Here is a 26,512-nt window from a genome sequence, read left to right as displayed (position 1 = left end):
CAACTGTGGTTTATTCAGGGTTGCCACTGTTTGTTTGTATCTGAACTATTGGGAATTAATAACCTATGGTATTGGAAACATGATTTATCAGGATTTGTTTGGAGATTACAGTTGTCTACACAGTATACATGTTATTGTTAATGTATGGATGAATAAAATCAATAGAGCATATCGGTTATCTATGGTATTGTATGGTTCAGAAGATCAGCATAATAAAATGAGGAAGAGTTTGAAAGAATGCATTTCAAGCTAAATCTGAAAAAGGATCAAATGCATGGCATTTCCGTGTTATTCAAAGTTATTGAATCATATTTACACAATCAACAATGGAAAATTCATATACCTTGCAAAACCATAGAAAACCATTATGCTCTATTGATTCAATTCATCTACACATAACCTATATGAAGTTAACAAAATATGTGTATACTTAGTAGGCAATTGTATTAATGTTTAAACAAATGGAATGAAGTTGAGGACAGGAGGAAAATAACTTATCATTTATCTCGATTACACATGTCTCTTACATTTAATGCATGGATGGAATTGGTAGATCAATTTAGGTAGGTTGTTATGTATTTTGTCATACTGTTTGACCTCTCTGTTGAACAAAATCTATCCTTTATTATGTTTGAAGTGATGTCACATACAGTGAGGATGAATGTTAATGTTCACCATATCTTTTCAGTGAATATTTCAAGATTGCATTTGTCATATTCTTCAAGATGTATCAAAAATATTTTTTAACCTGTATTTTATGTACCATTCATTTTTAGTGTTAAACGAGTATTATCAGTACTATAAACACACCTACATGTTGTGTTTTTTTTTTGTATCCTGGAAAAGTACATGTAAATGAATTTAGAAGATGAAATAACAAATCTTGAATTTGATTTTCTGGTTTACTATGAAATCCAAAATTTTATGAATATTTTCATGATTTTTTTCTCACACTTTTTAATCAGAATTCTGCTCTTTTTCATTGCAGGATGTGCCAACCGTTGCCATGAAGCCTAGGGATGTGCCCACTGTCAGCCAAGCCCCACCCTCTAAGAAAGGTCGCACCGGGACGGGGAGATCATTCTCCTTGCGCAGATCGTTCACACGAGACCACAGTGATCAGAAGAGCCGTCCCCCACTGCAGAAGGCCCAGAGCATGCCACAGCCCGGCCATGCAGTCAGGCAGAAGTCGGTGGAGTGGGATTCGGAAGACAGTAGACAGTATCTAAAGCTTGATGTCAAGTACATCACAGATGGCGAGGTAGGAGCTGGAATTCGTGACTTATTAATTCTTGTGAGAGGATTGTAATTTCTTTTTTGTTCAGCATAAAAAGTCAAAAGAAGATCACTGTGGCTCAGCATTGATTTAAGTCCTTCATAATGATAAATTTCACCCCCTAGTAGAAAGAACACAATTTTGCACAAATTTCTGGGGCTTTTAGTCACAAGTGAGCTCTCATTTATTTTGAAAGAACAAAAAATCCTTTTTCAGTATTCTATTTGAAAATTTATAAATTATTCAAGATTCCTAGCTGAAATCAATGCATGTTGATGTGCATATGACTTAAGGTATTGTTCAATTGATCGCAAGACAGTCCTGTAGACAATAAAATCATATAATCATAAGGAGGCAGCAATAGCTCAGTAGAGCAGGGGTTTTGTATTCCAGTGACTTGGGTTTGATTCCCACTTGGTGTGCTAGTGCCCTTTGATGAGGCATTTAAATCCTCATTACGAGGTTCCTCTATGAGGGCCTTATGCTGTCGGTCCTATGGTTGCTTGCTTACAAGCAGTCTTGTTTTTCTTAGCAATCAGGTAAAAAATCACTACCATGAAATCATAAAATCATTGCTTGCCTTGCTTATTGTATATAATTTGTCATTATCTTTGTCTTATGTTTTAGGGTGTTGTGAGTGGAACTATGCTGGTCACACCCAAATGCTATCATGTTTGACCCTAATGTGAGTGACCCCCTGGTCAAGGATCGAGGTGCTGGACCCTATGGAGTGATGACCAACATGGACATGGTTTTAGGAGCATCTATGTACCATGATATCAGTGCCATGAATCTCAAAACAGAATCCAGGTAGGTCAAGAAAGTATACTCTGAAAATCGCCATAGTGCTGAGTTTCCTTTGTTTAAATAGAAACAATTTGACTCTTAAAGGTCAAGTCCACCTCAGAAAAATGTTGATTTGAATCAATAGAGAAAAATCAGACAAGCACATTGCTGAAAATTTCATCAAAATCGGATGTAAAATAAGAAAGTTATGACATTCCAAAGTTTCACTTATTTTCAACAAAATAGATATATGAACGAGCCAGTTACATCAAAATGAGAGAGTCTATGATGTCACTCACTCACTATTTCTTTTGTTTTTTATTGTTTGAATTATACAATATTTCAATTTTTATGAAATTGACGATTAGGACCTCCTTGCCTGAAGCACAAAACGTTAAAATAATGGAATTCCACGTGTTCAGGGAGGTGTTCAATATGTGTTTAAGTTAATGTATTTGCATTTAAGTTGATGACCTACTCAGAATCTATGTTTAACATGTATATTTGTGGGTGGATGTGGTTGTGTGTGTGTGTGGGTTTGTGTATATAAGTGTGTTTGTTATATTTTTTTCCATTCTATTTTTAGCATCTTAACCTTATTATACATTTTTTTCTCTCTCTCTGTATCTTGTAGATTAGTATATCCTATGTGTTATGTTAATAATCATAAGTATTCCAGGGCCCTACTCACAAGCTTTGCTTTTAAAGGGGTCCTAAAACCAATTCCTATATGATATAGTCTGATTGATGTATATTCATGTAGTCATTTACGTTGTATGTACATCTATTTTGATTATGATGTGATGTTTTTGGTTTTGAATAAATAAACTTGAACTTGAACTTGAATGAAACTTTATTTCACATGACGATGATGAGAAAATAACAATATTTCATATAATAAAATACAAAAGAAAAAGTGAGTGAGTGATGTCATCAACTCCCTCATTTGGATGTAACTGGCTCGTTCATATAACTATTTTGTTGAAAATAAGTGAAACTTTAAAATGCCATAACTTTCTTATTTTACATCCGATTTTGATGAATTTTCAGTGCTATGATTGTTGAATTTTTCTCTTTTTATTCAAATCAAGTTTTTGTTGGGGTGGACTTGTCCTTTAATAAATAGACCAAATGTATATGGTAAATGTTCCTATTCATATTTCATTCATATTTGGCTTTCCCAGTGGCTTTATATAGATTGTGAAATGGGGGATGCTGTATGGTAGTGAGACATGATGTTTAATGTGATAAGGATTTTGAAGACAGAGAGAACATTGAGTAGAGTGATGTGTGGTATGAAGTTCATGGATAGGAAGAAGATGACTGAGGACTTGATGCACATGTTGGGTTTAGGAGAAGTGGTAGACCTGTTTTTCAAAGGCAAATGGGGTTTCTTTAGTATATGCTGAGGATAGATGATGAACACGTTTTAACTGGTATTTTTGCTCATAGTGAAAAATACGTGGGAGAAGCAAGTGGAGGAAGAGAGTAGGGGTTGGTTTTAGAGTGCAGGGGGCCATTTTATATAAAGCTGTTCAAAAGTTAAGAATGACTGGTGATCCTTTCTTTTGGTAAATGATATTCATCATGAAATGTTCATTGCTGGTTATAAAGCGCATGAGAACGGTTCACCAGTCGTTCTAAAAGTCACTCTTAGTTTACGAACAGCTTTATAAAACACTCTCATGGGGCCTGTTGCAGAAAGAGTGGCAATCAATCGCAACTCTAAAAATCTGCGCAACTTGATGATCAACCAATCAACAGCATGCATTTGGGACTTGCGATTGATTTTTTGACTTGCGTTTAAATGCAACTCTTTCTGCAACGGACCCCTGATGTACTAAGTAAAAAGGTAGATGGAGGGAGTTTAGGGTGATTGCTGAGATTGTGAGGATAATCTGGCCATCACGATTTCAATAGTGACAGATCCAGCTTTAATACTTTGGATTTCTACTAATACCTTTTACTATGAACAAAAAAAGATGTCGTAGGAGACTCATTCAGATGAAAATAACATAAATTGAAAACAGAAGAGAAAAAATATTGTATGGAGCAAGAGATATTTAACAGGAAGAGATCTTTTCTTTTCCTCTCTGATCATGTCCACGTACACTTGATTTTCAGGTCATATGCTCTGACAGTTGCTGTTCTCTTGCTCAAGGAGATCTACAGGCTTGGCATAACATGAGAGTTAGGCCCAAATCTTATGAACCAAATAGGAATATTTGTTGGCAGGGGAAATGTATTGGCTCCATTGTTCTGATGTTGTCTTTTCTAAATAGTATATTGATGAGATTAATAATAATAAATCCTTTTTAGTCTTTTTATGTAGAAACAAACCAGAAACAATTTGTGTGTAGTTTTTTTTATTACCTATTGTTCTGTCTGTATTATAAGAAACATCTTACCTGTAGCTTTCCTTTTATTCTCAATTATATTTTAGTTCTGATGTCAAAGAGAAACCGTGCTGTCCAGTATATGTGCCAGATAAAGGATCTGGACCAGAAGGAACAAACAACTCATCCCAGGAGGGAAAGAATGGCATCTTCCTGGCTCAGGACATCAGGAAGAGATTGACTGGATGCAGTAATTACTCTCCGGAGAAACGCAATGACAATCATTCCAAAGACACATCTCAAGAAGCTCCTGTAAATGAGCAATCAGCAGACAAGAGTGAAAGAACTGAGGATGGGGAAAAAGGCAATGGTGCAGAACTAGACAATGTTACCAAATTAAAAACAGTTAACATGGAGGACTGTCAAAAACCAAAGGAGAGTGAAAATGTTGATGATGATGCACAAGATGAAGGGTTTGTTGGTGATTCTCAGTGTGACAGCCAGAGAGATCAGAGTGATAATGAAGAAGTGATATGTCCAACGTCCATGGGATATGAAAGATTGCAGTCACCATCAGAAAGTGATCAAGGAATGAAGAGGTTTTCTGACCATGCTGCTGAGGATGAACTCTCCACCAAAGCAGCAAAGAGAACAGATAATGACAGTGAAGGTGAGAGTGGGGACACAGTGGAAGGTATGGAAGGAAAGGAGGGTGCTGAGGAAGTAGGAATTTCAAGAATGGAATCTCAGGACTCAGAGAAGTCTTTGGAACCTGTGGACAAAGAAATGGATGAGCGGCTGCAGGAGATTGAAATGCTCCTTAACAGCAGTGACGATAAGATTGAGGAACCCGCTGCTTCTCCTACCGAGACACCCAATAGAGCAAATGACTCTAAATCTGAACAGGAGGCCTGTGAAAAGGGTTCTTCCGACACTGATCATAGAACAAGTGTCGATGATGAATGCCCTGCCAAGTGCAAAGACCCTGACAACTTACAGGATACCAAAGAGCTAGTGGAGGACAAGCAGAACTTTGTAGACTTTTCATCTGGGCTTTTTGTGACTGACTGCAGGAAAAGTTCCTTGGTGCCTGACCTCAAGGAATGTATCCATGTCAAGGATGAAGAAGTCCTCAAGGAGATCAAGGAAGAAGGTGAGCTTATGCGTCAGCTATCTGATGATAAGTCCCCTGATGAGGAAAAGCAAGAGGTCAAGGTCAATGGAGAGTCCAACAACAACACCCCTGGTGCAGAGGATGCTCCTGATGGAGGTGTTGGAGAGAAGTCAGCAGGCTTCCCAGTCAACAAACCGCCAACGAGAGAGCTGGAGTACAACAGGACCAATTTCAGAGGTAAGACTAGTGGAAACACAAGATTAGCTGCAGGATACCCCATTTGTATAATTAAAATGCATGATGGTTGGTCATGATAGCTTGGGTTTTCAGGGTCACCTAAACAATTTACTCAGCATATTCTATCATGAAAGAGGAAGTCAACCTTGACATCAAGTTCATTTAATTAAAGGGTTGACCCTCCCCCCCCCCCCCCCGAAAAAAAACACAGAAACATTTAGTGCCTACAGAATACCATGAAAAGGTTTGGTTTTGCAATATCACATGTGGACAGCTGAACTGTATGTCATTCAAAAGTTCCCATTCAAAATAACGGTTCTTGACGTCTAAATCTTTCTCTTAGAACTTTGCATGAAGCAATGTGCTTGATGATTTAATGTGTTAGAAAATATCATTTTCAAATTATCTGAGAAAACTGCATACAGGGGAGGGGAGCTGTCACATTAATATGCATGTACTGTCTTTAAAAAATATAGTGCATAGAACATGGATTACCGGTATTCCAAACTCTCATTGTGTCATTTTTTTATTATTTATTAAATTGACTTTTTGGTAGGATGTACTTCCCTATTGATTCACCAGTGTGAAGAAGGCTTGTACACCTGTGATGCAGAGCACTATAAAGCATGACAAGACCTGTGATTGTTGGTCTCAAACTAAAATTTCAATGTTTATGGCCCAAATAAATAACATACAACTTCAGTTAGCTATTATAGCTTGTGATATCATATTAGACCTTTGTCTTGTTTATTCAAGAGGAATTTGTTGCGGATGATCCAACTATACAATATTTGTAATTGTTTTGCGGCTTTGCCTTATTAAGAAAATTCTCTTGATATATATTTTCCTGTGTATTGTCATTGTTGGATATTCAGCTTTGCATTATATTTGTCATGACGGTAAAGAGCCTCCTGAATATCTATTGTCTTGATCTCACTTTGCTACAACCGATCTGGGATGTGCATTTTACATCCTTTCCTAGGGGCATTGTAACATACACGTATGTAATGTATAAAACAAAATCAACTCACAACAGTCTTCCTAAAAAGTGAGTTTCTAAACCACAATCTTGGTGTGATTGGGGTAATTGGGGAATGATTTACTTTTCATACTGAGAAGCAAACTCACTATACTGTTTTGCTGTCCCTTTCCTCATAGTGTAGAATCATCACAATATACATGTTCATGTACACTGTACATATATATGCATAAATTACACAGCCAATGTTGTGATCAGGAAAAAAAAAGAAAATTATCTTGTATGTCTTCAAATAATGAGGCATGCATACAGATTAAAACAAAACATTTTCTTGAAGCTGTTAAAAGTTGATGGAATTAATTAATACATGGTGATGGCATACTACTCATAATTTTAATGGAGTGATAATTGGAATACATGAGGCAGCAGTATAGCATAGTGGGCAGGATATCCAAACATTTATTGAGAACGGTATGTCAAAATGATCGCTGGAGTATGGTAGGTTACAGTCAAGTCTCGATGCCAGGTCAAGATTATGTGTTTTTTCTATATAACACACTGTTTAGATTATGATTGGAGTCAACTTGACGTGTTGCATGCAGTTTTCATGTTCAAACAATTTTTTTTTAATTTAAAGTATTTGATTAGGGTTTGAAGATGGATTTGTTCAGTGTTGATTGGCTGAGCTGAGGCTAGTTTTGCAATAAATGACAGTTTAAAAAATGAGATTTTCTGAGATAATTATCATTAGCTATCATTAGGATTATGAAAAGGAAGGGATTACTGGGCTTGTAGATGAAATATTACAATTTCCAAACAAGGGCATTATGGATTTTCGCTATATAGATGCAGGATTTAATTTCAATGACAATATTCAGCTTTAACATGATCATGCAAAAGTGGATGATGAAGGAAATAATCTTGGATGTGCAATACATGTAATTCTTTTCAAAGTCCAACCATGATTTTTTTTAGCTGTGATTGTTTTATTTTGATATCATATCCTTGAAATGTTTTATTTTGATATCATATCCTTGAAAATTACATTTAAGGGCATATACCAGTATATGAAAATACATGTTAGATTAAGTGTATGCTTGGGTGGGCAGGCAGGCAGATCAAACTACTTCATCAGTGTTTAGCTGCATTCTTGGGACCAGTTGGATACACATAGTACCACTGCCAAACAAAGTTTGAATCCCTGGTATGTTTCAGATTTTGTGTATGGTCAGTCAAGCGATCATCTATTGCAAATGTGGATCAAGCGATACAGTTTTAAACCAATCACACACATTGGTGGTCTTGAGGTAAAGGATATGCCAGATACTTTTTTTTGCGCGTCGAAAATTGTGTTGCCAGAAATTCATCATCATATTCATCTATTTCAGTCAGCATTTTCCCTGTTAAGACTGTCTCTCGAGCTGCGATGACCATCCCTCCTATTTCTTTCTGTCTTGAGCATTTTTATCTAGACCAACATTTTGATCATTCCCTTTCCTCTTTAATAATAAGTATATTCTCTCAGCACAGTCTGGTTAAGAGTGTACTGAGAAGATTGTCACTGGGTTATTCATCTGTCTCTCTCTTCTAAATTTCTGTTTTGTTGGTAAATTTGATTGAATTCCTATGGTACAATGGCAATATTTCTTCAGAGCAATAGAAAAATAGATTGGATTTATTACAGGTCTTCCTGTCATTTCCCACAATCTGCCTTCATTATTGCATTCACATTCGGCAAAGCTACGTATCGACAGCTGTTGCTTTTTTTTGTCCCTGAACTTGCATTGTATTTAACAAAAGACTTGTCTTTGTTTTCCTCCCATACTAGTGCAAGTGTATGTTGATAGTGTTTTACGTGTCTTTTGTTTACACAGTAATGCTGCAGTGAAATGTATCAGAGCTTTTTTAATTAAGCCTCATTTAAAGTATTGAGTGAAAGAGATTTTTGTTTGAAAGACGACACCGCTGACGATAAAAAACATCAATATTGATGTCTAGAGGTCCGGAGCAACTTGAGAAGGAGCCTGGCAGATGTGTGTTTATCTGTTGAGTGAAATGTACCGATTTTATTGGAATGTGGTCACATGCTTGTGTGCTAATGAGTGGCTGTAGTGTAGTTCTGATGGTTATCTCTGGTAGTTTTCGGCATCAGTCAATGGTAAGTTGAATTTTTGTTGGTTTTATCCTTTTTCATCTTTCAGTTTGTAGGCCTGCTTTAACAAGTAAGGGTATCATATATTCCTCCTTTCTTTGAATGATTTTCTCATAAATTCCTTTTGTATATGAGATGTGCAATTGAGATGTGATGCCTTGTGTATAAAGCCAATTTAAGATTAATTTTATCATACTGTATTACTAGCCGAAAACTGGTGTTTTATTTAATTGAGAATAGGATTATATTAAGTATATTAAGTATAGCCTTTAGCATACTATAGAAAACAATTTGCATCACATACTATTTTGGTCTTCTATAAAGTTGTTTTGTTCTATTAAAGAAAGCTTAGACAAAAGTTGCATATGTTGGTAATTCCCATTATTTTACATTTATATTGTTCAAAATTGGGACAGGCATGGCCCAGGGAAGTCTGAGTGCTCTGAAGAACCCCCCCCCCCCCCTCCTCCAAGATTTGTTCAGTGTTGTAAAAAATTCATTTCAACAAACCAATACCTTCTCTTTAAAAGTCATTCCCAGTCCCATGGTGAGGACAGTTTTCTTTCTTCTGGTACATACATGTAATGTATGGTCCAACGGCAGACTATGTACATGTAAGATGTCCAAACAACATGCAGGGCCTCCAACAATTTCTGTTAATGACCATGTACATGTAGCAGTAAGCACTAGGATGGCATTTTTAAAATCCTGCATGTGGTTTGCACTAACTTAAATACATGTATGATACCATTAGTCTGCACAGCAAAGAATCAAACTGCTACCCCTCCCTCCACCCCCTTCATGGATTCCTTTAATGATAAACATGTGGATATAATTACACTTCGTAATTCCGAAGGTTCGTACTTCAGAAACACGTAAATTGCCTATACCTCGATATTCTTTAATCCGAAAACGTAAAAGTGTTCGTGAATCCCAACATTTGTGCCGTTATTCCAAAGGTTCGATAATCCGAAAACGAAATAAGGTTCGTTGTTCCGAAGTTTCGTTAATCCGAAAACGAAATAAGGTTCTTTGTTCCGAAGGTTTGTTAGTCCGAAAACGAAATAAGGTTAGTTAATCATTTAGTTTTCGGACTAACGAACATTCGGAATTACGAACCTCATTTCTTTTTCGGATTAGCGAACCTTCTGAATTACGAACCTCACTTCGTTTTCGGACTAACGAACCTTCGGAATTACGAACCTCATTTTGTTTTCTGACTAACGAACATTCGGAATTACGAACCTTCGGAAATACGAACCTTTGGAAATACGAACCTTCGGAATAACGAACCTTCAGAATATCCGAACCTTCGGAATAACGAAGCTTCGGAATTACGAATATATATAAGGAATTCAGTAACAAAGTCTGATAGTTGTGGCTACCTACCATAGCCATAATTGTTTATACAACCACATGATATATCATTGGTTATTCTTATTTTTTTTTTACATTTATAGAATGTCATTCTATAAATAATATTTACTGCAGACCATCAAAACAGTACAATGCTCATGCATGTCTCATTTTTGATATGTGATGTTTCTGTTGGTGTAGAAAAGCTGTGAAATCAAATAGTACAGATGACATTTGAGTAGAATACAATTAGGGAATCATACACAACATTGAAGTTCACATTTTTTAATGTTTGCATAATCACACTTTTTCATCTGTTGCTTTTTGTCTCTGGGAATTGATTTCATCTTCACAATTGTAGATTCTTTCAAATAAGAAATACAAGTTTTTCATATTTTTCTGACAATTGTAGAACTGGAATTGGGGAACAGTGATTTTTGTTCCTTTTGTTACATGTACCGGTACTCATCAGTAATAACATGGGTCATAATCCAAAGAATATCACAGAGAAGTACATGTACTTAAATGTCCAGCTTGTACAAGATGATGATGATGATGATGATAATGATGATGATGATGGTGATAGTCATGATGATGATGATGATGATGATAGGTTCTTATATAGCACCGGTATCCATCTCTGCTGGTCACGCATTGCGCTTGCTCAAAAGTACATGTAGGAAATGTCTCAAAAGTTTCAATGTCTTCAAACAGTGTTTATAATCATCATTCACAAGTTCTCTATTTGAAAGCATTAGCATGGACATATAGTATCTCAGTGGTATTCATGTGCATGTATGTATGCCTTCAATATGTATGTTTTTAAGAGGGGAATAGTCAGTTAGAAATCATACTTCCCTTTTTGTATTCCTTGATTGATTTATTTTCTTTTCCCCTTTTTAATGGAAACTTATTTCCATTTGTTCTATTTGACATTTATACTCCTATCTCTCATACTCTTCTCTTTGCTCAACATGATGACCATTACCATTTTTTTTTTTTGTACAGAATTTTTGCCAAAGCGAGCTCAGGCGTATGAGGACCCACCACTCTACCTCTGTCTGCGGACTAAGAAACCAATGCAGAAGACCTTCTCAGCAAGACAAGAACACAGGTTTAAGAAGAACAAGGTTCCAGAGTACTGGTTTGCTATACCTAGAGTCAAGTAAGTATAGTGAGAAAATTCATGGATCAATATATCTTGTACTTTATTGTGCAATAGTTGTTCTCCTTCATAAGATGTTATTACTGTATCTCTGAGGATGTTTTGATTTGTATTACTGTAGAAACGCTTTGTGTAGTCCAATAGGAAAGAGTTCAGAATCACTCAGGAGAAGATAAAAGGAACTGATGTGGGAGAGAAAATTTAATTTGTAACAGTAGAAATGGTGTCTTCTTACACATCTGTATATTGAATTTCAGCTTCCTCAACTGACATTTTTGTCTTAATGCATTTGAGATATATAAAAAAAACACCAACTCCTATTTTAGCTTTCTCAACAAATAGTTGTAATCATATACTTGCAAGTGTATTCCTTGTTTTGATTCTATTAATACATTCCTAACAAACAATGATCAAATTTTCTGTGTACACATCTTTTTAGGAAGTTCAGTGATATAGTCTATCTGAATTGTGAAATCACACATGACTGTGTTTGACCTGAAATGTAAAAGAGTGACATGAATGCACTTACTCTCTATTATCATTTCTGTCTTCTCCAGGGCAGACAATCTGTATGCCTTTTTCCTTCAGTGGTCTCCGGACGTTTATGGCAAGGAGGTGTCTCCGAGTGAACTTGGTTTTGTTGTGGTCCAGGAATCGAATGAGGATGAGGAGCTTGAACTGATTGAGGATTTCTTTAAAGAACCTATCCATAAAGACTGGGAGGTAAGGCAACCAACAGACTATGTAAAGCAATGCTATGACAATATCCATGATATCTGTAATAATATAGTGGCAATATTTTTGGATAATATGATTTGTGTGAGAGAAGTAAAATCAGAAAAATGGTGAAAGTTTGAAAGAAGATGGACAAAGAATAAGGATGTTTTGGTTTCTTGAAAGATGAGATTTATGAAAAAATTATGTATGCCTCAAATTGGCAATTTGGTAAGTAGATTGTCTCTTATTTATCCTGTACTGCACTGGCGTACATATGGGGGCACTGGGGACATGCCCCACCCCCAAAAAAGTTTCCCAACCAAAAGGTTTCTCAACCGAGAAAAAAAGAGGGGGAAAGGTTAGGAAAGGAAAGGGAAACAGTGAAATATATTCTGAAAAGTATGCCAAAAACTGTCTCAATATTAGATTTTGGTAATATAAAAGTCAAAATTTTTGCTCACTCACTTCGCACACTGGCAGCTTCTGAGAAATTTTGCCCCAAGTGACCCCCTCAAAATTTTGGGTTCATTAGGCCTCTGCTGTACTGTATATTAATGAATGTGTGTTTTTCCTCTCAACCCAGTGTTTCCACTCTTCCTGAAAATTCTGGAAATATTGACTTTCCAGGAAAGGTTGGGAAAAAAGGAAAAAATTCCAGAAAATTCCGGGAAATCTGAAAATTATTATTAAACGTAGCAACTTTTAATATTCATGTCACATTTAAAGAATTGTTTACCTTGATATGTAGCTCAAAATTTTCTGCTCTCGCATTTTGTAATTTTGTTCCTTTTTTTAAAGAGGGCGTGGACAAAAATATGCTAAATTCCTTGGTTTTGGTCACATGGACCAAATTTAGGCTCGGTATTATTATTGCTCAATTAAAAAAAAAATCATACTTGAAAATTCCAGGAAATGTCTATGAATTTCTGGAAATTCTGGATTTAGTTTCAGGGAATTTATTTTGGATCTGTGGAAACAGTCTCAAAAGAAATTACTATTTATGAAAAATAACATGTCAATTCCCACCCTCCCATCCCCTCCAACTCCTTTGCCCCCCCCCCCCCCGGTGGGGAAAGACAAATCAAACAAAACAACTATCTTTCACTGCATTATGGAAAGGACCTCTCAAATTAGGTAATTGTGTTTGTACCTGTTATACTTGTTTAGGAGTTTTAAAGATTCATTTCTAACATTTTATGACTGATATCATTCAATAACAAACCTTAGAACATAGTAGCCATGGAACATCTTCTAGATGAAAAACATTTCATGTGATACAAGATAATATGTTGTAATTGACAGGTCTTAACAGCTGGATAGTATGGGGTAGTAATAGAGCAGTATTGATTTAACCATCAGACAAATCAATGTGCTGTAATGATTCAATGGAAAACGGTATCACTCTCTCTAATAGGCATGTGCTATAAAGTACAGTAGAAGTGTTCTGATATGAGCAGATTGAGACACTTGTGCTCCCAAAAGGGCATAACTGACAAATCTCTGATTCTGTAATTAAGAAATTATACAGATTATGCAAGACTTATACTGATGATTTCATTATGAAATATTATCATTTTTTTTATTTGGTTGGTAATCATGTACCGTACTTAAAAAACAAAATTGATTCAGATGGGAAGATGAAAATTGATTAAATTTTGATGTGCATGTACGGTGTATTCCCTTTTCCTGTAGACTACTCAATTGAAATGAAAATGTGTATTCCTTTATATGATTCATACTTTATGGAATATGAAATAATTATGTAATATGGAATAATTATATAATATGAAATAATACCCTTTTCCTATGAATGAAAAATAATGAAGAAGGGACAACTTAAATCTTAATTTGATAATAGCTTCAACCCAGATAACATCAATATTGCCAGTGTTGCTTGGTTAAAGGATAGGATGAACAAGGTTGGCCTGTCTTTTAATTTCTGAAAGATTAATACACTTGAGGCCATGTATCTCCGAGTGAAACAACATCTGACAATGAATTTTTATTTTATTAAGAATCTGGACTTACTCCCTTTTGGTTGCAAGTGTAAATGAAAAGCACTGTACTTGAAAATGGAATTGATTCAGGCTGTAGCCATTTTTATGGGAACCTGTAAAAAGTCATAAAAGGGAAAGAAGTACACAGATTGCCTGTGATATATAGCTGCATTGCTAACCTGACAGTTATGTTAGTCTCTGGTGCTGTGTTCGATCTTGTATGTTTATTTCCATATATAGCTTTGCATCATGTCTTCTCGCAGTATGTGATATTGAGGGAGAAGTTTCCAGGTGGATCAGTAATGTTCTCATAAAAAAAGTTGCAAAGATATTTTATTCACAATTTACTTTTTTTCACACAGTTGTTTGTACACTGCTTTAAATTAAAAGAATGAATTTCATCCACCTTAAAGGTCAAGCCCACCCAGGCAAATGCAGTCTTGAATAAATAGAGAAAAATCAAACAAGCATAGTGCTGAAAATTTCATCAAAATCGGATGTAACATAAGAAAGTTGTGACATTTTAAAGTTTCGCTTATTTTTCACAAAACAGCGATATGCACAACTAGGTGTCTCAGTCGATGATGTCCATCACTCACTATTTCTTTTGATTTTTTGTTTTAATTATACAATATTTCATTTTTTTATAGATTTGACAATAAGGACCAACTTGACTGAACCATATACTATTAAACAATGCTAATTCCACATGTTCAGGAAGGAATTAATTATTGTATCACTTGACAATGAGGAGAAAATTAGAATATTTCATATTTCATTAATAAAATACAAAGAAATAGTGAGTGGATGACATCATAGTCTCCTCATTTGCATACCAGCCAGGATGTGCATATAGCTGTTTTGTGAAATTAAGCGAAACTTTAAAATGTCATATCTTTCTTATTTTACATCTGTTTTTGATGAAATTTTCAGTGTTATGCTTGTTGGATTTTCTCTTTTTATTCAAATCAACTTTTTGTTGGGGTGGACTTGTCCTTTGATAACCAGTTCCAAAAGTGCAAGCTATGGGGTTTATGTTGAATACATGTAGCTTAAAAGATTAAGATTGTAACCTCAAAATGATGAGTGGTTATTTGACACCAACTGATTCTATTGATTTCAGATTATTAGCCGAGAAGAGGCAAGTAAACGTCGGATGACCATCTTAGAGTGTGAGATGAACCTTCCTTTACCTGAGCTTGTTGGAGAGAGCAACCTTCTTAGTAATGATCATGTTAGAAAGGTAAGAATTGTCATTTTATACAACACAGAGTTGTCAGCAAAAATGTCTTTGACATATTGACATATTGTTGGATTTAATCAAAGGTTTTGTTGTGAAGTACTTTGGCATTCTGCAATTCACTTTAGATTATAAAACACTTATTAAGTGAATATGCATAAGAAGCTTGTTGTGTTTATCAAAGCACAGTTATTATAGAATTTTCCCAAACCATACAAGGCACATTTTTAATGGAGCTCAACATCGATGAGATATGATTGCAATTTACTGATTTGTAATTCTTGAATTATATTAGGCATGTTCATTGAAATCCATCGTAATCATCCTATTGATTGTTTGAAATGTTTCAGCTTTCAAAGAACCTTCCTCCAAGGACGGAGGGGTACAGCTGGTTTCTAATCTTTAGCACGGCTAGCCATGGTTACAGTCTACACAGTCTCTACCGTAATATGGCTAATTGGGAGAGCCCTATACTTCTTATACTCAGGGACTCGGAAGGACATGTAAGTACCCCTCGTTAAAGACAAGTCCACTCCAACAAAGAGTGGATTTAATTAAAAAGAGGATAACACTGAAAATTTCATCAGCATTGGATGTAAAATAAGAAAGTTATGACATTTTTAAGTTTTGCTTAATTTCACGAAACATTTATGTGCACATCTTGGTCTGTATGGAAATGAGGAGACTGATGGCATCACCCAGACACCCACTCACTATTTCTTTTGTATTTTATTATGTGAATTATGAAATATTCTAATTTTCTATTCATGGTAATAATATAGGGTATTCATACTGCGCACATATCCTCCTTGTTAGGTGCTCAAGGCGCTCCTACATTACCCGGCTAAGCTAGGCATTCATAGCGCGCACAGCTTTTGGTATTAATGTGAAAGAAGTTTTATTTTTCCCTGAATATGTGGAATTTTCATTGTTTAACATTTTGTATTGTCAAATTTTAAAAATTGAAATATTGTATAATTAAAAAAAAAAAAAAAAGAAATAGTGAGGGACATCATCAACTCTCTCATTTGCATGTCACTGAGTTCTTCAAATGACTATTTTGTGAACATAAGTGAAACTTTAAAATATCTTAACTTTCTCATTTTACATCCGATTTTGATGAAATTTTCAACATTATGCTTGTTGGATTTTTCTCTATTGATTCCAATCTTTAATTTTCTGAGGTGGACTTGACCTTTAAGTGATAGGTGTAGGATGTAGAATAGGGAAGAGTTCATGTAGTTAAGAGTATTTATGCTACATTTAGGAAGTGTGATTTAAAGAGCATCATTCTATGAAATTTTATCCACTTCGACTCAGGTCTTACCTGCTTCTTGAATTGTCCATATTCCAGGCATTCAATTTCATGTTTTAAGGCATCACCAATTTTTTATAGGGCACATTTCTATATCACTTTATTTATGTCTATATATTTTGATTGTTTAAATGTATAAAATATTTATATCCAAAGGAGCTGTTCCTGCTCAAGCGCAGTGAGCGTCTCTGGATGGTATGTGGTCAATAAGATATCACTATTATTATTTATTATGAACCGTATCAGACATCTGAGCAGGGCAACTTTGAAACATTGTTGCCTGCTTAAGATTGGGATCAAATGGCAAGTCAATAAAATTCCAATCGTTTATCCACGGGCCCAATTTATTGCCAGCTCAGGAAAGTCAATGAGAAAATGCGTGGAAATGTAGCAGGCAATAAAAGGCAGCACTAACATCCGGTGATTCTACGCGTTTTTGTACGCATCCTTGAACCGCGCAGTGCTATACGTCATAATGGTTATCAAGTTGAGACAACGCTGGATACTGCGTCCCTAGGCCAGGGACGCGTCATTTCAATTACGTCACAATGGTAAAGTTCAGAGGCCCAGTCTGCTCAACATGAGAAACTAGATTCTCATTCTAAAAATTTAAAATATCTGAATATTCACAATTTTTGCTCTAGATGTCTGATTTGGTTGATAATAGCAATATTGACTGGCCTGGGGGCGAAAGGACATACCGGTATATCATCCTCACTAAATTGATATCACCCTCGTCTACGACTCGGGCGATATAAATCTAGTTTGGGCGATATATGTCGTATCGCCCCGAGGCCAGTCAATATTGCTTTATTATCATAATAGTGCAAATATATCTTATACCAATGAGAGGGACATTGAGGTCAATCATTAGGTCATCGAAGGGCATGATCTTAATGGCCTAGGAATAATTCAATCCCCCTCTTTAATAGTGAACATTAAAAAAGCTTCCTATGTCTTATGGGCAATGTTAACCCAGAAGTACGAATCAATGATGACCTTGTAATATCCTTTTCTTTCATAATGTTTGATGACCTTCAGGTGTTTGGTGCTTTGACCTCCTGTGCTCTGAAAGTCAGTGATCATTACTATGGCACTGGAGAGAGCTTCCTCTATAAGTTCAAAGATGAGGAGCTTGAATTGTACAGGTGGACTGGTGAAAATAACTTCTTCATTAAGGGAGACCTGGACTGTGTGTGCATTGGTGGAGGAGAGTAAGTACAGACCGATTTCAACTTACTATGCCACATCAACTTTGAATGCTCCCATCTCAACCTAAACAACTCATAGCAACCCTACATCTTGATGCAACATTTGTAGTCTTATATCATATATACTTACTAAATTGATAAATGATTTCTTTCCAATATAATTTACATCATTCATGTCACTGATTTTGCCAAGAAATATAAAGGTTTTTTTGTATGCCAGTAGACATTCCTATTTCTTTAAATTAGAAATCAATTAGACATCACATTTTTTAAATGAATATGCGTACGATATCTTATTGTTTGATGAAGGGTTATATGTATCCTAATGTACAATGTTATATGGCAGGCAATTCATTTTGTTATGAGTCTATTGTCCCTTTATATGCATAGAGCTGCTATATTCACATGTCCATGTCTGCATTGATAGATCCAGGCACTCTCCATTGTTTCTTCTTTTTTTCTATTATCCCTTTACAAAGTATTTTCTCTTGGTACTCTTCTGCCCACCCCCCCCCCCCATGATTGTCATGCATAATATCAACAATTAACACAGCCATTTTGTTTAAGAATGAATGGTCACTTCTAATCAGCAGACCATATCCTGTTTTATTGTTCTCAAAGATGAAAACAATAATGAGATTAAGTTTCCGTAGAAGGACTACCCTGTTATAGGGAATTGGTAGTCTGAGATTGAGAAATGGCTATGAAAAGAATAGTTCATACAGGGAAGAAAGCTGCAATGATTTCCTTATATTTTCTTCTTATTATTATTATTTGTTTGATGTCACCTGTGCCTGGGAGGTGAAAAGCGAACTGAATCACTGTGACCCGCAGGTCTCTCCTCCAGATATAACAGATTGGGGGAATGCAGGTGGACCACTACACCGGGGTTTCCCCCTACTCTTATACGTGGAGCTTTATGATTTATTTGGAAAAACATATCCTTGCATACCTCAGGTTGAGAAATTAACTGTCTAATAATGTAGCCATTGTTGTACCGATATGCCTGTTAATACTAAACATTTTAAAGTAATTTTGTATTTATGTGTTGTCTGTTCCAGGGGTGATTTTGGGCTATGGCTTGATGGTGACCTGTACCATGGTCGCAGTCATCCCACCAAGACGTTTGCAAATGAGATTCTTTCATCAAAAGAAGACTTCATCATTGCTGACATGGAAGCATGGGGCTTCAACATGTGATCAATCATTGCCGCACACTCTATGCTCAGCACAACATGCTATCTGCCATGCATGGTCATAACTCTGAAGCGTAGCACTAGACTGGTGCTCTTTTATTTAGAGATAAACCTAGTGTGTAAATGAGTAGACTATGCAGTAAGATGTGGGGAGCTTTCACCTCTTCTGCACGGATGTTGACTCGTTAATATGGATACAATTAAGATAGTGCCCTCATCTGAGGGAATTATGCAGTTTACTTGCCAAACTTACTAATGTTGGACAACATCTTCAGACATAGACCTGACATTTCTGTTTTCAATATGAACACTGGGCATTTTGTCACACAGCAAAGGAGCATTGTCTCAACCATGGACAAAGATGTAAGCCATTCACCTTCATGTCCATGAAAAGCAATGTCGGATATCAGCATCGACCATGTCTACATTAGCAGTATACTGTAAATATCAAACATACGTAGATCATTTAAAAAGAGTCATGAAGCACTAGGGCTGCACAATATGACAATAGCTAGTTTTCGCAGTCGTGATGAGGATGGATTCTACAGCGCAGAAAATCCATTGAAAATGGCAATGAATCACAATGAACGGCTGAACGTCTTTGTCGAAAATTGGCGAACCAAGACAGCTGATCATCATAAGATTCAGAGCTGACAATATTTCAATGTGTTGATTGTTTAGAGTCCAGGACGAAACTGCTGTTGTGATTCACTGACTTTGGCAAAGACTCTTTTGTTTTGAGGGACTTTTAACAATATATTTTCTGTGTTGTAGAAGCTGTCCCCATCACGATTATGAAAACTCAATATTATTGAATTGCTGTGACACTGGAACTTCAATAAAAAGATATTGGGTCGATAAATACATTCTCACGATAATGTAAATAATGATCCAGAAAAGATGCCCTCTTGATAATTACTATATCTGTCTGAAATGGTTATTAACCACTTTACTCTAATCTAAATGATCAGGATTCAAGGGAAATGGTCATAAAAACTACAAAGGCTTCCCACCCCCCCCCCCTCCATCACCCATCCTTTTGCTTTTTGGGGGATGTGATATACATGTATCACTATGTTTTGGCATATTTGGTTATAAATATAATTCAATAGTCCTACCCAGGGGCCATGGAAACGGGAAGGGGGCTTGGTGGACTTTAGCCCCACTTTTTCCCAAAACCATGCACAAAAAAGACTGTTTAATTGTGATTTTTGCATGGTCAGATCTCCCCCCCCCCCCCCCCCCCCCCCCCCCCCCCCCCCCCCCGCTTTCAAAACTGTTCCACGGTCCATGCTACCTACAAAGGATCTTAAAATTTTCTTTATTTTACATTAACATCATCATAATGGAATTCCATCCTGAAATCAACTTGGTTGTCATAATTATATATCAATGAAAACAAATATCAAAGGGTTGGAGAAAATCTGTTAAATTTATGTAAAGGAAAATAAATTTGGGACATCATATGAGAGCAGTTCCCCCAACACATGTATGATGTGCAGTATACATTCCATAAGATGTGATTTACTAATCAATCGAAAAACAATTTTTGCCTGCGCATTCAGCATTAAATCAAACATTATTTAAATACACACTTCCATCGGTGTACTATATTTGATCAACATGTACCAGAAAGAAATTGTAATTTATGGAATGTGAGTGAGTTGCTCACATTTGATATCGCAAAATAAAAGCTTTTTATGTGGGGCTGTATTCTGTTCTTCTTTGATGGACTTTGTCAACATTACTCAACATGATTCTCTCATTTTCCCTTTTAATGAATTGTAAAGGGATTCTACTACTCTTACAATAGGAAGTACATGTAATTAGTCCATCCTTTGAATTTATGAATAGTTTTGAGAAGAATTATTCCGTTATGAACCATATTTGTATGATAATAGTGATAAATGGCATTCCTTTATATTCTTGTTTTGCTGATTTAATAAAATCAGGTCCTCTCATCACCCTAGGGTGGTCTCACTCACATCATCATTAGATCTGACCTAAGTGTTTTATATTAGAATATTAACATAGTTTCCAAAAGAATAGTAGCAGTATAATTCTTAATGAGTTCCTATTTCTGGGAATATTTTCAATTGATTTGTCTTGATTTGCAAGTATGAATAAGACAATGTTGTTAGGGAACCATTAATTATGAAGAGTTGTAATGTGTAAGAGAAAAAGTTTTACACTACTATTACATTTCAAATCAATATGTTTACTGTTTATATATGTAGCAGTTTGGCTATATTGGTTGTAACTATAATATGGACCATTTACATAATGCAGTTACTATATTGATTAATATACTATTCTGCGCTTGACACTTGATGTCATATTATTACCCGTCTGTAGCCGAGCCACCATGTTAGATGCTCAAGCATTCAAAGAATTTATGGAAATCAAACTCACGTCGCTCAGATTGAAAAATGAGAGTCGTAACCACTAGACCACAACACCCTCCCACCCACCTCCATTACTTTCATATGAAAAACTGCTAATTAAATTTGAGAAAAACATATTTCTTGACTCCGAATTCTGAAAGAATAGAAAATATTTATGTCTTGAAATTAATGCTGATTATGACCCCATTGAGAGTTTCTGCCTAGACATGTTCCGTCATTGTATAAAAGAACTAAATTGTTGATGCATATTGATGTAAATGAAATCCTGTCTGTTATTGATGATTCATCCAAATGGATTTGTTCATTTTGAGAATAGTAAAAAAAAATGCAGGTCCTTTATTATGAGTAGTGCTTTTTGTATGTAGAAGCTCAATTAGAATTATTAACTTATTCATATTTTGGACATGCTTAACTCTACGCTGTTGTATATCTTAGCCAGTGATTTTTATAATGTGCAATTTTATTTGTGTTGTGTTGATTAAACATTTGATTTTAGTTTTTATATCCCAATTATTTGTGTGTGGATAATAATTCATAAAGGGTAAGAAGATCAGTCACAGAGCTTATGTCCTGTTGGCTATTGGGATGTGATAACCATTTAGTAACTTCTTGAAAGACTTAACCTATGATGAATTTATCCAGTTTAAAATCATTCCTCTTTTTTTTTCCTATGATTATTTGGATTTGAAAAGAAAATATATCCAAACAGTTTACACCCTTTTTAAATCAGTAAATCATTATCATCTTTTACCAGGAATCCAGGATTTCTTGTGTGTAAGATTTGATTATAAGTCATACTTTTTGTTCTTCAGAACTTTACTTATCTTGTTACATGTAACTCATAACCAACACAAATCCTCAATAAACTCAAGCAATTCTTTAAATGTTGTTATCTACTTCAACATAGTTTTGTGCAGTAAGTTCATGACATTATTCATCTCACCATTTTGTTATCACCTCATAATTGTTTGATTCAGTAGTATTTTTTATGAGCTGCATTTTGTTCATGGTTTGTCCTTTATATGCATATATATTTTGTGCTATGATTTGCTCTTTTGCAGCTACAATTCATATATATTAGATAATTTTGCTCCATAGGTGAAGCTTGCAACAATATATATTTGTATAGAAGCACTGCATTTTCCTTATAATTGAAATATTGAATGTATAAACCTTTAACACATACACAATGATTCAGAAAAATGTTGAATATTACCCCAAATTTACTCTAGTTATTTACTTTGAATATAACAAGGAATGTAACCATAAAAGTTTAAGGTATCTTTTGTGATTTGAGTATGTTGACCTCCTCCCTGATATCCTAATGTACATTTGAAATGTAAATGGCTGAGGTCAAATAGAAGATTTATGTCCTAATCTAGTGCTATATATAATTGAGATTTCACATTGTATTGTCACTTCCACATCTATGAAAAAAAGTGATATGAGAAAATGTGTTTTTTGTATTTTGATGTACTTTGAAGATTTCCAAAGCCAAAACTACTTAGCGAGTTCTAGAGAGTTGTATCAGTTCCTTGTCATGGAGAAAACAGAGATGTTGATATTAAAAGATAATTTGTATTGAGTTGTTTATTAGCTCCCAATTGTATTTAATGAAAGCCACTGGCCTATTACCAGTACATTGTATTGTTATGAATGTTATTATATAGTGTAATAAAAGACATAACTCAATTCATGTGCAAGAATTGCAGTATTTAGCAGTCATACTTTAAGTTGAATGAAAACAGAAAAAAATTAGATGGAATCAATAGAGGTTTACAGGTCAAGAAGGGAGAATGGGAGATAGTCATGAGAGGGGAGAGAAGGAAAATGGAATATAGCCTAGATATCAGCAAGGCCAAGAGTGAGAGAGGAGAGAGAGAGAGTGAGGGGAAGAGTTTAGGAGTGAAGAAACAATAATAAAACAAAAGAGCATGGGCTGTAAGTATGATGCTGGTCAATTTTCTAGTTGCATATATATCATTCGGAAGGTTGTTCCACTTTGTGACACCAGAAAAGGGCAAAGAGTTGGAACATCTCGGGCCTTTTAAAATTATTTTATTTGACTACCTAGAATTTCTCATCATTAGTGTGCTTAGAAGTACACTTCTGCATGAAAATATAGTATTGTAGTTGGGGCAAGTTTATGAATTAGTTTGAACCACGGGCGTAAATCCAGGGGGTTTGGGATACATCCCCCCCAACTTTTCAAAATAAAAAAAAATCAATCATCAAATGGTTCATACTACTGTTAATGCGTGGATTCGTCTAGTCAAAGTGCTTGAATTGGCCTAATTTTGCATTCTAAAAATGCAAAAATTTCAGAGAGGGAGAAGGCATGTAAAATCATCCCCCACGCACACACACTTTTCAAGATGAAAAAATAAAAATTTAAATCACCAAATGGTTCATACTACTGTTAATTCGTGGATTCGTCTAGTCAAAGTGCTTGAATTGGCCTAATTTTGCATTCTAAAAATGCAAAAATTTCAGAGAGGGTGATGGCATGTAAAATCATCCCCCCCCCCCACACACACACTTTTTCAAGATGAAAAAAATGAAATTTCAATCATGAAATGGTTCATACTACTGTTAGTGTGTGGATTTATCTGGTCAATGTGCTTGAATTTCCCTAATTTTGCATTCTAAAAATGCAAAAAATTCCTAACGCGGTCGCTCCGCTCCCGCGCTCAAACTATTCTTACAAGAATTCGGCCTTGTTAAGCCTATTGCAAAGGTTAAAATAAGTCCATTTATGAATATGTGATTCCAGTGATTTTCAAATATGATTACAAATTTTATCATATTGCTTTCACCCCCACCCACCCCTCTGCTCGGACCGGATTTACGTCAGTCGTTTGAACATTGTGTAACAAGCAGTTTTCCAAAAGAGTTTGCCCACTGTTGGCCAAGACATTTTATTAAATATTTCTATGGACGGGGTTTCTAATAAAGTTAAGTGTGAAGTTAAGTATGCTGCTCATTTATGGAGGCGATTAAGGTTATTGTAATTGACATCACTTTTTCCTGCCCATTACAACAGTGGAGAAAGTAGGGCATTATATCCCCAGTAATGCTGTGATAATTATTGTTCTGCGGAGAAGGTAGATCTCTTTTTCTTTGCTTTCCACTCTACCTTTCATTTCTCTTCCTTTGTATATTTTTTTACTCCTTCCACTTTTTTTCTTTCCTGTGCCCCTCTCCCTTCATTTTTTTCCCTTTCCCTCTCTCCCTCTTCTTTTCCCCTTCATTCCTTTTACTCTTCCTTTCCTTCCCTTCCCTTCACTTCCCCTTACCCCTGCTCATTCTCTACCTCTTCTTTTTTTTTGGGGGGGGGCCGGTGCAATGCCCCTTCGACCCCTCATGGATAAACGCATGTACCCCCCCCCCCTGGATATCGTCGGTAAATCTACAATCCAGTCGGGGGGGGAATGCAGAAAAGAATAGAAGAGGAAGGAAGGAGGAAGAAGACAGAAGAAAATGGCTGATAAAGGAAAGGGAAAAAGAGAAAGAGGAAAACAGAATAGGAAGGAGAAAAGGTGTATTTAGGCGAATAAAGGTTTGGGGTAATCTGCGCATATGTCGGTACAATTAAAGATGAGATGTTGTCCGTTTGAAGAAAAACAAAAAACATATTAGCGCACGACTGTGGGACTGCATGACGCCTGTCAAAAATTGATAAATTGTCGTTTCACACAGGGTTGTTACGGTTGATTCATTTATGTATTTTTTGCTCAGTCTGAAGATAAATGTCAAATTGCACTCTTCTATTTTTTTGTAATAGTATTTATTGAAATCATTCAGTTCAAAATCATACAAGTGATAATATATTGTAAAATGTTACAAGCATGTCGCAATATCAACAAAAACACAAAAGTCAAATAATTATTAATAATAATACAGAAAACTGTACAAAAATTACAGAGTATAACATTCAAATCATTAAGAACTAGGTATATACCCCATACTTAGACTTAAAAATACAAAATATAACAGAAAATGAATTTACAGCAACGCAGTGGAATCAAATGAAACTGAATGAGTAATAAGGAAACATACACCCTCCCACCCAACCGCCCCCCCCCCTGCGGCGTAACAGGGGTCGGTGGCCAGGGCCGGGCAAGAGCCAAAAATTTCCCGGTCATATATGAACAGGCGTAATGGTGTAATGAGGCGACAATTTTGAGAGGGCAAGATATTGCGTATCAGGCAGAATTTATCTTTAGCAAAAAAGTTGCGAGCGAGCAAAAAAATTACATTCTTAATACAAAAATCCAATTTTGTGATAGATTTTGACATGATATCCAAGGAATAACATTTTTCACTCTTCTTTCTTTCCATTCCTCTTTTTGTGGTCTGTATGCCACTGTGAACATGATTCTTTGCGAAAGTATAGCGTGAAGAGCAGAAAAAAAATACGAGGGGCACAGTATGTGCTAAAAAGCTGCTTAATACAAGTCCCAAGCGAACGAAGCGAGCGAGAATAAGAATCACATTTTCATGAGAATTTAACTTTGAGATATTTTTTGACATTATATTCAGTAAATAAAATCATGTCCTACACTTTTCCTTTGCTTTTCTTTCCTCCTTTTTTTCTTTGTTGTAGAACTTTTTGGGACCATGGCCCAACCTTTCCATACTCATATACGGCATGCAGTGCTATGGAGTTGGGGTCCGTCTGGAAACCCCGGAACTTCTCGATATCAAAGCCATTTAAACCTCGCAGATTACCGCTATGTTTAATCTAATCGCGGGTATATACAGAATATAGCTTTTACTCAACACATTTATTTAACCCAGTTGAACAAAATATTTTGAGGGGGCAAAACATAGCAATGTGGGAAAATTTGTAAAAAGTCGCCAGCGAGCTAGCAAAGCGAGCTGGAAAAAAAATGCCTATTGAAATTAAATTTTAATTGTGTGATAGATATCCATAATTGATTATAATCAGGAATTAACATTTAATTGTTTCAATTCATTTCATTATACGTTGTCTCCTAGAATTTCTTTTATTTCCCCACTCCCCCGTG

The 26,512-nt window shown here is 35.6% G+C and overlaps 1 protein-coding gene across 1 annotated transcript in view; it reads left to right on the top strand.

The window, feature by feature from the left end:
- LOC121422833 (nuclear receptor coactivator 7-like) overlaps positions 1-20,254 on the top strand; it is a 54,428-nt gene extending 34,174 nt beyond the window's left edge. Inside the window, 10 exon segments of the mRNA XM_041618047.1 lie at positions 989-1,261; positions 1,904-1,933; positions 1,935-2,086; positions 4,506-5,749; positions 11,245-11,401; positions 11,959-12,124; positions 15,239-15,358; positions 15,706-15,858; positions 17,712-17,884; positions 18,943-20,254. Of these exon segments, the coding sequence (XP_041473981.1) occupies positions 989-1,261; positions 1,904-1,933; positions 1,935-2,086; positions 4,506-5,749; positions 11,245-11,401; positions 11,959-12,124; positions 15,239-15,358; positions 15,706-15,858; positions 17,712-17,884; positions 18,943-19,081 (2,607 nt within the window). The 3' untranslated portion in view covers positions 19,082-20,254.
- Positions 20,255-26,512: the final 6,258 nt, after the last annotated feature.

This window comes from Lytechinus variegatus, chromosome 1, assembly GCF_018143015.1.
Source record: "Lytechinus variegatus isolate NC3 chromosome 1, Lvar_3.0, whole genome shotgun sequence".
NCBI lineage: Eukaryota > Metazoa > Echinodermata > Echinoidea > Temnopleuroida > Toxopneustidae > Lytechinus > Lytechinus variegatus.
Note: the sequence above shows the minus strand (reverse complement) of the source record. Positions and strands in the feature narration are given on the sequence as shown.